Source organism: Coccinella septempunctata, chromosome 2 (assembly GCF_907165205.1).
Source record: "Coccinella septempunctata chromosome 2, icCocSept1.1, whole genome shotgun sequence".
Lineage (NCBI taxonomy): Eukaryota > Metazoa > Arthropoda > Insecta > Coleoptera > Coccinellidae > Coccinella > Coccinella septempunctata.
The window spans coordinates 1,565,172-1,578,861 of NC_058190.1; the positions used below are offsets into that span (position 1 = coordinate 1,565,172).

A 13,690-nucleotide genomic window follows, 5' to 3' on the forward strand; every position below is an offset into this window, starting at 1 on the left:
AATTTGGTTCAATATCAGTCACCAGAGTAACCGCTCTGGTAACTTTTGGTTACCAAATGTGTATATACGGACCATACGCCTGATAAGTTCGTGAACTTAGAACCGGGTCAGTGATCCGAGAAGATCCGTCACGTGACCTCAATGGATCGAGTTAGTAACCCTGAGTAAGTTTCCGAAAACGCCTAATTCACTCAGCCAACTACAATTAGTTTAAATCAAAATTTCGTCATCCCGTGATCGCCAGCGCTACTATTGGCAAAAACATGAACTACCTATTTGTACATATTTTATTGGACAAATAATCTATGGTCTCAAAGCAGCGATCGTTCTCCATAGAGAAAGGGTCGTGTCTCTGTCGTTCTCCAGAGACAAGAGTCCCTTTCTCTATGTCGTTCTCCTTCTCTCTACTGCGTATGGTCCGTATATACAAATTTGGTAACCGAAAGTTACCAGAGCGGTTACTCTGGTGACAGATATTGAACTGAATTGTCAGGAATTCGACATTTACGGACCGCCCACTTACTAACCAGAAGAAACCAAACATAGACAAACTAAACCAAAGTGTATATACGGACCACAGCCACTGTCTGTTTCATTGAAGAGGAATCTTTGGTTCCATACATAGACCTAATAAAATATTATAGGTCTATGGGTTCCATAGTCTTCATCTATGGACTGTTCTTTTCAAGCAAATTGAACCAAAGAACGTAAGAAGAGTACGATTGCTCCAATTGGAATTTTGTTAATTCTATAAAATTATGCCACAGAAGAAAAAAGGAGGACAAATGGAACCACCAAAAAATTAAAAAAGTAGCAACGAACGAATATGGGGTTTAAAAATTCAAATCGTTTCGTTTCTAGTTTACGATTTGGCAATAGCGCCTACTAGAACAATGGCCTTTCAGCTGTTCTGTGGTTAACCTTCTTTTTGATAGCATAAGGTCTATGGTTAGCCTTCTTTTGTTTGCAAGTTTACGTTCACGGGTAACGTTGATTTCAAGTTACTTAAAACGGTGGATCTTTTTCAAATATGAAGATGAAGAAAACGTGTTTTGTGCCCACATGCCTGAATTCCTCAAAGAGTGCTCCCAACAAATGCTTTATATTTGTTCCAAGGGATCCTACTAAAAGAAAAGCCTGGTTTGACGCAGTAGGAGCTAAATTAATTAAATCTGCTAAATACTGTTGTGAAGATCATTTCAATGTATGTAATATTATTTGTGTTGAGAGAACATAATATTAATAGTTTTATTTTAGTTGAAGGAGGATTCCATAGATTTTTCTCTTTATAAAAGAACCAAAATGACTCCACGGATTAAAAAGGGCCTTGTACCGTATTTATTTATATCGAAACCAAATAGAAATATATTTTCATCTCAACTTGATGACTCGGATGAAAACACAGAAATGTCTTCTGTGGATGCAAGTCAAGATAAATATCCCGATAAACACATACAGTACGATCATACTGCCAGTTTTGAAGATGACAAGAAATGGCATGTTGAATTAGGAAATGTGAACATTTGTGAACAATTTATAGATGAAAAAGGAGTTCATGGTAGAGAAGAATATATAATTAAAAATGAAGAAAGTACATCTAATTCTTCATATATTGAAATGGATGCAAATCAATCACCTGCCACTTTTGAAGAAGAAAAGCCTTCAGTATTAAATCCAACGAGCATTAAATCTGAACCTGTTGACTGGGAGCAATGTGAATTTACTAAATATCACTTGGTTGATTATCCTGCAGGTGAAGAAAAATATCTTGATCATACTGCCAGTTTTGAAGATGACAAGAAATGGCATGTTGAATTAGGAAATGTGAACATTTGTGAACAATTTACAGACGAAACAGTAGTTCATGGTGCAGAAAGATATTTAATTAAGAATGAAGAAAGTACGTCAAATTCTTCAGTTATTGAAATGGATGCGAATCAATCACCTGCCACTTTTAAAGAAGAAATGCCTCTAGTACTAGATCCAACCAGCATTAAGTCCGAACCCATTGACTATGAGCAGTGTGAATTTCCTAAATGTCATTTGGCTGGTGTAGGTGGAGAAAAAAATCTTGATAAACCCATACAGTATGACCATACTAATCATACCTACTCATTTAAAGATGTTGAGAAATGTCATGTTAAATCGGAAATTGGAGACATTTTTGAACAATTTATAGACGAGGAAGAAGTTAGTAAAAGAGGAGATTATATTTATAATTAAGAATGAAGAACTAACCCAAATTCCCTAGTTATAGAAGGCAATGTAATTCAATCACCTGCCTCTTTTTACCAAAGAATTCTCTTCAGTATTTGATCCTGCGTGCAATAAATCTCTGCCTTTGAATATCAAGAATCATATGTGTCATATGTGTGGACTTTCAAACCAGTGATGAAAATGACCTTGTGTTACACGTCAAATCTGTTCATTTGAGTATCAAGTGTGACTTGTGTGAGTATGTTACTAATGAAAAAGATAACCTCAAACAACACGTAGACTTGGTTCATTTGAATCAAAGATCATAGAGTAGAAAGATAGGACACGCCGTCATATCGCTAGTGCAAAAAACCGACTACATTTTGGCCAGTGAAAACACATTTGACAATGAGATGGCGCTGAAAACGTATTATCAATACAGAAAAACTGTTTAATAACAGTTTTCTGTTTTATAATTGAGGGGCGCGAAATTCGAATTCTATTCCTTCTATTGAATTTCAATATTGACCTTGTTGAGACCAGAAAACAAACATCCTGAGCGACAAAACAAAAGGATGATTTTGTTTGTGATCAGGATGTTGATTTTTATCTGAAGATTGTTTGGAATCAATTGGTATCAATGAAATACGCTGTTGGATGTGATAAATTTTATTTGCAATCTATAAAAAATTTGAAATTATGGGCAATGAATAGAGCTTTGACTAGGACACAAGAGTATATGGTTATCTACTATAGTTACGTCAAAGGTGTAATGAACTTAAGGCGATTTTTAGCGTGTTACCGGTTACTTGTGGTTATGTCATCTGAAGTTACCGTTGTATTTTAGCGTGAAACCGGTTATGGAGGGGAAGTGATATGACGTCATATCCTACGTCACTAGTATTTACCGCAAATAACCCAGCTCGCGATCAGAGTTATAAGCGGTGACAAGGGATTGTTTATTTGTCAAATGTATGACACAATTGAATGAAAAACGTTATAGAGAAAAAATCGCATTCTTAATTTATTATATTGTGTTCAAAGTGCCATTCTATATAGTTCTATTCCTGCCGTAAAATACTTTTGAGAACGAGTCCATGGACTTTACGGAATGTGGAAAGAAATAAAACCATAAACCAGTGGAATGCAAGCAATGCTTTCTTGGAGGAACTGGATGTTGGCCACCAAAATATACCATTCGTTCATCAAAGAGAAGAATATTAATCTCCGCCAGTGTAGAACCTAATTCTTGGTAGAAAAAACATCAGCTGCTATAGAACCCATCGCAGTCTTCTTGAACACGATTCCAGAAATACAGTAGTTCCGAGCTTATACCAAGATTCACCAGTATAACAGAACGGTCCAGAAAACATGCATATTAATGCATGTGCTGAAGAGTTCTTTTTTTCACATTACTTGTGCGAATACCATTGTACATAAGTATGAATAAATTATTCAAATATCTATTGTTCAGAACCAAAATATTTAGAATTTCACGAAGGTGTCCTCTTTTAAGCAGAAACGTTGAAAGAATATCATAGATTCATGGTATTGTATCCAATGTTCATGTAGGAATGGACGGTCTGTAATATTCTTTTCGTATCTCAAAATGAGGGCTTCTACTTATATTCAATCTACTATTCGTTATTTTAAAATACATTCGATCGTAATATCGGACATAGTATCCATGTTGAAGCAAACTTGTTCCGATTCCATTTCATAATATAAGAGGAAACAGTCTCAACTGAGTACTGAGTTGAGGTTATTTTTGTTTTGACATGTAGGTACGATCAATCATTTTACATAACCGATCTTATTTTTGCGATTCATACTGGTTATTCAAATCATTCTTCCCGCGGAAGAGTGGGGGGTAACCGCAAGATACCGCTAGTAACATAACCGGTAACACGCTAAAAATCGCCTTTAGTTGAATTTGTACAATGGGGGCTACCGTTTTTTTGCTCACCAGTTGGCGCCTTTGTAGAGTGAGGTCCTGAACATAGACAAACTAATGCAAGATTTGTTTATCTACGATGACGGGGACTTGTCATTTCACAGATCATAATATTGGAGAAATTGAATATATAAATATTTGGTTACTAATCAGTTTCTTGTTCGTCATGTGTGTAAGTCCCTTTCTGACAATGATTTGACTTCACTTCTTTTATAGCATTAAACACGTAATATCAATAAAAGTATTATAGATATATGAAGACCACAAACTTAATATTAATCATATAGTTGAGTCTATGATTTGGACCTCACGCTACACTAGCACATCTAGCGGCGAATTCACACGCGGTAGCCCTCAATGAGGGCTACCTCATTGATCAGATGTTAATATGAACCAATTTTTATGATTTCTGCATGGTATGGTCTCTTTATGACACAATATACGAATTGATTAATGTATGGAGAGTAGAGAGAAAGAGAACGATCGCTGCTTTGAGACCACAGATTTTTTGTCCCCTAAAATATGTACCAATAGTAGTAGTTCATGTTTTTGCCAACAGTCGCGCTGGCCATCACGAGAGTGCGAAATTTTGTTTACACAAATCAAATTGTAGTTGGCTCGTTGGCTGAGTGAACTGTTTCCCTGGTGACAGATGATAGGAATATTATTATTGTCGATTTTTGATAAGAGAACAACATATGACCATGGTGAAATGTTGAAGCGTGCGCTAGTATAAGAGTGTTTTGGCATCGGAAAGAAAAGGAGAAGAGATAAAATTTCCGAGAGCATTTTTGAGAGAAAATTGGAAAAAACCTTATCTCAAGAATCAACTCCCAATCAATTTGTGTGTCAAGAGCACTTTTGCGATGAAAATATCAAAAAGATGATGGATTCATTATAAACGAAATCGAAATTGTCATCCCTCGTGAGAAGTTGACTCTTCTGAATAAGAATATTTAACCAATAAAACTACATGGTTCAGAAGTAAATATTCTTGAAGAATTTTGTTGGCATAACATAATATATGGTTTATATCGGTTCTCAGCTGAGTATTGGCAAAATAATCTACTCTAATACCTAAGTGATAAATCTGAGACTGCTACCTTTTGTTGTCTTGATGTGTACTGCTCATTACTACGGATTTATATAATTTTGAAGATTAGTAAACCAACTAACATAGCTGCTTTCAATAAACAATGATAAACAAAAGTAGGTACAATTTTTTTGATCAGTGATTTCTTTTGAATTTCATTGATTTCGACTTGCATTTTATTGCATATAATTCAGAGAACTCATATTCAATATAGATTTGAAGAAAGGTATTTGAAAAATCATCAGAAAAACCACGATGACACATAACCTTAAATAAAATGAAGGCTGTTCATTTCAAATTGACGCTTGAATCCCCACTCCTTATCGATACCCGCTGTAATCGCAGCGACACCTATTTTCCCCGTTTTTGGAGACACATTTTTAGTACGACGATCGTTCTCCTTCTCTCTACTCTCCATAGATTAATGAATGAACAAAACACTCATAGAAGGTTTCATAAAACTTTTGACTTTCCAAACGACAATTTGACAGTCACCCGATTCCCAATTCGAAATCAATAAAACTTTTGCATTTCTGAATGTATTGAAGGCAATTGAGAATCTTTGAATGGACATATAAAAGTCATAATTTCCCCTAAATGAGCCCTTCATGTAAGGGATGCTTCCTGCATACAACAATTCACGTGGATGAACAGTTCTCAATTGAATTGAAGTAAAATATTCATTGCACATGGTGTAGTCAGTAGTGTTTGGAGGCCTATACGCCCTGAAAAATCCACTTCGTAGCACTGAAAATAAAAATCAATGAATGACACATGTTACCAGTTTTAATACTTACATTCCCATTTTCCTTAGTAAAATTCGTCATATTTGATACAAAGTTCTTCACCATACAATAATTTTCGAAAGATATTTTGAGGTTTTCGCCAAGAAATTAGACAAAATTTCAATAATCAGCAGCTAGGAACGAGCTTGATAAACGAAATGCGATACGAGGTCTATGTCTATGAATACGAGAATCAAACCATTCAAAACCTGTTTGATCAAAATGGCCATTTGACTCTGACATTTCGCAAAATTTCATGTGTCCCTCGAATTGATATTTCAACCAGTCTTAGGGCCTTAAAAACACATTCGTTTCCTATCTTTCTACTCTATAATCTTTGATTTGAATATTAAGGAACACAAGTGTCTATGAGGCGCCGTTTGGGCCAAAAATGTTTCAACGAATTATTTATTTTTTTAGTCCAAATATACATATATCCTCACCCAGAATAGTAAATATCACCTACATTGACAAATATATCAACTAAAATAATTTATATATTTTAAGGCATACTTTTGACCCAAACGGCGTGAAATCCAAATATATTATAATTTGAACTATTTTATGTCGCCAGGAGATGGCGCAGCCTATGCGAGTTTCAAGAAAATAGATCATTCGGCAACCCTGTCAGACGAGGTCAGTAGTAAGCAAAGTGGCTTATAGATAGCACTAGCAGCGGTACTGTTATCGTTATGCATTGAACTCTATGGGAACATATAGTTCAATGTCGTTATGCAGATAGCTAATAGCTCTTCTACAACAAAGATTACAGAGTAATCTGTGTTCTACAAAGAGTAACAGTTGGGGTGAACCCCAAACGGTGATGAAAGCACTTATTTAAAAGGCCGAAAGCGTAGCGTACTGGAAACGGGAGATTTCCCTTTTTAGTAGACTATTTTGGAATTTCGAAACGAGTACTTTGCTATTTCAGTTTCCGTAAAGCAAGCTCAAATACAAAACAAATTCAAAATTCATGTTTTTTGTGATGTTAACAATGATTTTGGCGAAAATTTTTCCCTTTCAGTTTTGATTTGAAATAGTGAGATATTTATTCCTCATTTTTGTGATGTTAACAATGATTTTGGCGGGGTAATCATTATTTTTCAGGATGCATCTTATTTTATTCAAGTTAGTTGTTTAAAATTCATCTGATGACAACAACAAACTTGAATGAAATAAGATGCATCTTGAAAAATAGGTCGGCATTGTTTTAAGAAGTGGTTTTTGTTCTATAAACTTGACCTTTTTCCTGTCAAACAACTGAAAAATATCAATTTCCTCATCACTGATTGTTTTTCGAGCTTCAGGAGTGCACATTAATTGTCTATGACGGTATAGTGTTCTCCTAGATACACTAAAAATACGATAAAAAAGTCCTGAACCTCTCGAAAACATATTTTTTCTTGATTTATATCCTACCTAGGACAAAACCATTTCTTTGCACATAACGTACATATAAATTGTGATCTGATTCATTTAATTTCGATTCTATGTGTTGGTAAAGATTCCATAATTCCTGATAAATAGGGATCGAAATATCTTTCAGGACATTATCTGTAGCTGCCCCGATAAAAATGTTGAAAATTCGACAATAATTTTCAATTTTTTGGTGCTGCAAATTCAATATATCTATTTCTCCGCTATAGATGCGAGATTTGACAAATATTGATAGCAATCAATCACTTCCCTAACAAAATCATCCATCGATACAATATTAGACATTATTATTATTATTATCTGAAAATGATCTCAGGAACAGAGATAGCTTCTTGCCTTGAGTTTGTCTATGCTTGAGAGGGTGCGAAATAAACAACGCGTCTAGAATTTACGCGCGTGAATATGTTTTGTATTCGAGCTATTGAAAGTATAGTTTGCTTTACGGAAATTGAAATAGTAAAGTACTCGTTTCGAAATTCCAAAATACCCTTCTAAAAATGGAAACCTTCAGTTTCTAGTACGCTACGCTTTCGGCGTTTTAAATAAGTGCTTTTATCACCGTTTGGGGCGCAGCCCAACTGTTACTTTTTGTAGAAGAGCTATTAGCTATCTGCATAACGATAACAGTACCGGTGCTAGTGCTATCTATAAGCCTCTTTCCGTACTACTGACCTCGTTTCACAGGGTTGCCGAATGATCTATTTTCTTGAAACTCGCATAGGCTGCGCCATCTCCTGGCGACATGAAATAGTTCAAATTATAATATATTTGGATTTCACGCCGTTTGGGTCAAAAGTATGTCTTAAAATATATAAATTATTCTAGTTGATATATTTGTCGGTGTAGGTGATATTTACTATTCTAGGTGAGGATATATGTATATTTGGATTAAGAAAATGAATAATTCGTTGAAACAGTTTTGGCCCAAACGGCGCCTCATAAGTGTCATCTATGTGAATATGTTACAAATAGAAAGGTGTGCCTTGAAAGACATGTCGAGAGTGTTCATTTGGATGTTAAAAAACAAAAATGTCACCTATGTGGATAGACTGTGAGTCCAAAAAGAAGCCTCAAGACTCATCTGAAATATGTTTATTTATACTAGGTGTTTCATTGGTTAATGGACATATGTTAACCTTGGGTAGACCCTAAACTGCCTAGATGAGCCCAAAAAACCTATAAATTATCCGTCTGATCAACTCAATAATCGAGATGCAGGGTAATTGATGTATTTGCAAATATTTTCTATCCACCCAGTATTATTAATTGATATTAGGAACGTAAAATACACTTCCATTGGTCAACCGATATATCTTTGAACCGATCAAAGCATCCAGGTGCGTATTAGAAAAATTTAGAACTTTTTGCCAGCCGAGATTCAACACCCTGTATCACGGAATATTGAAATTTGATTGAAATATATAAATAAAAAAATTTTTTTTTTTGTGCAAATCCTTTCAGTTAATTCACCTCCTGTTCTTTGTTACTAATTTGAAAACTTTAACATGTTATAAGGAAGAAATATATGTCCTTAAACATTGACTGAAAGTTCATCTCATTGTGAGAAATGGTGAAAACTGACAACTTCATAAGAAAGTTGTATTCGAAGATTTGCTCGAAGGATCCGATTATAAACACTTCATTAAGCTGTCACGAGATAGATTAAGATATTTTCAGCAGATTAAGATATATATTTTTTTAAAACTCTTATTGAAACACCAAAACATTTCATGAGTTGGCCATAGCTTAATGGTGAATGCAGGTCATCCAAGCCTTTCAGAAAACTTGCTTGTTTTGTATCCTTATATAGTTCCGGAGATACGGGGTGATTCATGAATATTGACGTAAATTTGCTATAGCCATAACTCTGGACTGGAAGGTCCGATTTCGATCAAATTTTATGGGTTTTTTCCAAAGATATTACTTCTGGTTAGTAAGTGGGCGGTCCGTAAATGTCGAATTCCTGACAATTCAGTTTGTACTGTCCTGGCCTTAAATTACCTTGCGCTGGTCAGTGATGCTTGTAGAATTCTTTTTACTTCGAAGATACTTACCAGAGACAACAAAAATCGTGATCGTCTGGTTGTGGTAGGACTCCACATTACGTAGGCAACCCAAAGTACTTACCCTGATTACTAATAGAAAAATTGACGGGAGGTTGGGAGATTCGAAAGAAAACAACACATTTAAACCCAAACAAGAAACGTTTATTTCGGGTTTCATTGGAGACGATTTCCAATGTCATAGCTCTAGGGCGCAGCAGAGGGGAGGAAAAAGAGCTGCGAGAAAACCTCCCCTTAGAACAGCAACAACTATACTTCATTCACTTTTATTTTAGCAGTCGGTTGGCCATGGAAATTTGACACATTTCACTCTATATAGTACGAAAATGTGGGGTTATGAAGCTTGTCAAAACATTTTTGGGTTTCAAATAAACGCTATGTTGCCAGTTCTACGTAAAAGTTTCTGTTATTACGTACTTTATCACAATGTCGAATCTCTTCGGAAAATATGTGACGAACATAATTGAAGTTTATACAAACTGATTGAAGGCATACCAAATCCAGTTATTTGCATGGAAAATACAAGAGATCAGTATAATATAATAATATGCACTAGCTTGAGGAGAGTTAATGTTCGTTATCTTCTTTGGCTTACATCATTTGTAGATTTCAAAAATATTAACCCGAAGATGAAATGCATATGATCCAGTGGTTGGGAATGGGTATCTCCCGAAGGAATCAACAGATAATTACAAGAATGTTAAATTCTTCTACAAAAATCATCTTGCATCAATATAAGTAAAAGGAATTGAAGGAATTTTCAAGTTAACCCTTTCAGGCCCAAATTAAAAATTTCATTCAAAATAAACTCATATTTTGAGGTCGAGAATACTTGAAATTCAATATATTTCATTGAATATCTATTTGCATTTTTTTTAATGGTGGTTTCTACATGTAACGACCAGGACCCGACTTATAATACAAGTAATATTATTATTTCTTGTGGAAGGCAAGAAAACAACTTTTTTGTCACCTAAGCAAACTTAGCAACTTTATAGTGAAACCACTTGGACTGAAAGGGTTAAGATGCAACTTCACCGTTGAACAAAAATTTCACATGAATAAACAAGTAACAGGGCAACTTGCGCGTATTTGTGGCTATTCATCTTAATACATTGATGTAACAATAATTATTAGGTATTTATTAGTACCTTAAGACATTTACATTGTATAGGACAAGTCAAATGAAAAATAGAAAAATCCATTTTAGGGAACTTATTCTCCGATGACATTTATCGAAAATCCTGTAGTAAACATTTCGCATTAATTCACTCAAACATAAAATTCTCAAATGCCACCACTTTTTTGGGTCCCCAATAGAAGGAAATTCTTTGTCATCCTCTTCATTCACAATCTTTCTGATTGTGGAAATATTCAGCTGAAATATAAGTCGTTTAGATTCAGATGAAACATTATATAAATTCTCTTACATTGAATATGTTCGCTACCGCCTGACGTATTGTGGATTTCAGAATATCAGGGTATAACTATTTGAATGAGCGGACCAGAATTCTGAATAGCACTCCCTGAAACCCTGTCTCTTTTTTCAATTACTTTCGGCATTTTCGTAATAAAAATTGATATTAGTTGTGGCAACGGCGTTATGACATTAACGACATTTCATGAGTGCCAACCTAACTTCGTTTTAGTTACAAAAACTTGAGAAAATTATTTCATGGCCAACCGACTGCTAAAATAAATTTGAATGAAGTATACATAATCTACTACACAGGTATGCTTTTACGTAGCTACGGCAACAGGTTAATCTGACGTGAAATGCACACTTGGTGGAATCAGTTACATCTACAGCTATCAGCTCCTTAATGATGACTCTTAACCGATACTTCAGTGAGATGAGTTACGTTCAGCATACAACAGTTCTGAATTGGGTAGGGTTCAGTCAGGGGGTTGTGGGAAGGATTAGACTCAGATGCAAGGGCATCCAGCCTAAAGGTTTGGAGACGCAGTTACAACGGTACCCGGCCTCAAGGGAGAGAGACGCAGCTGCAAGGGCATCCGGCCTCAGAAATCGACGCAGATACAAGGGTATCCGGCCTGCAGGATACTAGGAAGGGTAAAATCCACAAAAGTTGTATGTTTGTCCCGTAACACAAATATGAATTATTTCCGCTCTTGGCTATCACGTTCAAATATGTCCGGTATTGACCAACTCCACCAGTGAAGAGAAAAATAATAATAATAAAAGAAAAGGAAAAATGATAATTAAGGGTCCTTAATGCAATTACAGTATTTACCCTGTTGGTCGTACCTAAGTAATCGAATCATTGCCTTGGCTTGGGGACGCTTCAGTGACATTTACACGTATTCATAAGATAAGCACAAAAAAAAAATATGTAGAAATTAAGAAATTAATACTATGAACATTACATAACCCAAGCGCATCCACCATGAAACAAGTTTATTATAATAACTAGCCCGCAAATCATAAATGGAATAGAATTGGAAGCAAAAAGGGGCAAAAAGGGCAAAAAGCGTCCAAAATGGCGTCTGGCGTCCCTATGACGTGTTCAAAGAAAGAAAAACTCAGAAAGTACGTTATTATCTACAATAAAGAAAATGAGTTTTTTACTAGAATCTAGTAAAGTTTATTGCAGTTTTCCATATATAAGAGGTCTCACGGAAAGAATTAATACCATAACAAAGAAACATAATTGCATCTTAGCCTGCTATAACAAAAACACTCTGAACAACTTCTATACTAAACTTAAAGATCCACTCCCTATAGAAAAACAATCCAACGTTATATATAAGATACCATGTTCAGGTTGCAATAGTTCATATATAGGTCAAACCAAACAGCTTCTCTCTAATAGAATTAAACAGCATATATACAGTTGCAACACACATTCGTCGAAAGATGACGACAATAAGACGGCTTTAGTCGAACATCACATCAATACCGGTCATATATTCAATTTCAAAGATGTCACCATCGAAGATTCTGAAACTAATTACAGAAAACGTACTATCAGTGAAATGATACATATAAAAGCCAATGATACTATTAATAAAAGAACTGATACCCAAAATTTAAGTAGAATTTACAACATCCTTATAAACAAATATAAGAACAAAAGGTAAGAACACTGTTGTTGAGCCTCCTGCAATAATTAACACTTGTCACCATTTACCCAATTTATTAGCCACCGACTATAGTTGTCCTTCACTTTATATGTGTATGTCCAAAATTATTTGACTCTTTGATTGTGTGAGATATGTACTTAAGGATTAAGTTGCGCGTTGAAAATGTTGTTTAACGATTGTTCACACTGTAAATATAATAAGTAAGTATAATTAGATGTGTAAAATGTTTTTGAACACGATCAATAATTGTCAGTCATCTATCTTCAGTTGACGTGTGCCAATATCGTTCAATGTGTAGTTATTAATATGTTTTGGATGTTAGAGAGGAAAGATATTTTTAGTGTTTTTAAATTTCCATCATAACTACAGCAAGTTTTGTTGATGATCGAAACGGGTTGACGATCATATATATGTTTTTAATATCAAATAATTCAAATGAATTAGGTATTTATGTTTATATCCATAAGTAAGATTTGTTTTTAACATCTGCTGCTTTCTAGTCATGATTAAGGACAACCCAATTGTTTTGTATGTGATCAAACAATAAATGTCCGAAACGTCGACAAAATTCAACTGGGCTTAATTCCCCCTTTTACCAGTATACATAGTCCAATATAGCCACGATTCTCAAATTCAATATTATCAAGAATGGACATGAATCATCCCACTAATAAGTATTAGTGCTCTTAGGAATTAATTTTTAGTTTTCGTTTGTTTTCCTCGAGTGCCTGAAATAAAGGAGGTACCTTCAGTTTCTTCATTAGACCTACACTGGTTACCTCTTTGACACTGCTGTACTGTATCGCTTTCTGTTATATTTTATCGTACTTTACCCTGTTTCGCGAGTCTGACTTTTCCCTTCGCTATCAGTCATGGTGCGTAAGCCCTTGGGGTACTGAAGGGAAAGTCCCGTCAACCCCCCTGTCCGCGTTCCGCGTCATAAGTGTTGAATCCGAAATCTCTTCTTTTCTATCAGTCATGGCGCGTAAGCCCTTGGGGTAGAGAATAAGAGATACCGCTCGTCGTCAGTGAAATCCCGTAATTGCGCTCAAAATAG

At 35.1% G+C, this 13,690-nt stretch overlaps 2 protein-coding genes across 2 annotated transcripts in view; one reads left to right on the forward strand and one right to left on the reverse strand.

The window, feature by feature from the left end:
* The window catches only part of LOC123307488 (zinc finger autosomal protein-like), an 85,117-nt gene that overhangs the window by 10,692 nt on the left and 60,735 nt on the right, over window positions 1–13,690 (reverse strand). The gene's annotated exons all lie outside the window — the stretch shown is intronic.
* Window positions 843–2,533, forward strand: LOC123307502. Its single transcript, XM_044889846.1, has 2 exons — window positions 843–1,204; window positions 1,258–2,533. Exons 1-2 carry the CDS (start codon window positions 1,031–1,033, stop codon window positions 2,221–2,223), a joined length of 1,140 nt encoding a protein of 379 aa, XP_044745781.1. The 5' UTR covers window positions 843–1,030; the 3' UTR covers window positions 2,224–2,533.

Bases quoted from the DNA above. Each gene is read 5' to 3' on its own strand.
- LOC123307502 (XM_044889846.1), top strand. From the start codon at position 1,031: ATGAAGATGAAGAAAACGTGTTTTGTGCCCACATGCCTGAATTCCTCA. The intron at 1,205-1,257 runs GTATGTAATATT...GTTTTATTTTAG, and splicing joins GTTGTGAAGATCATTTCAAT to TTGAAGGAGGATTCCATAGA.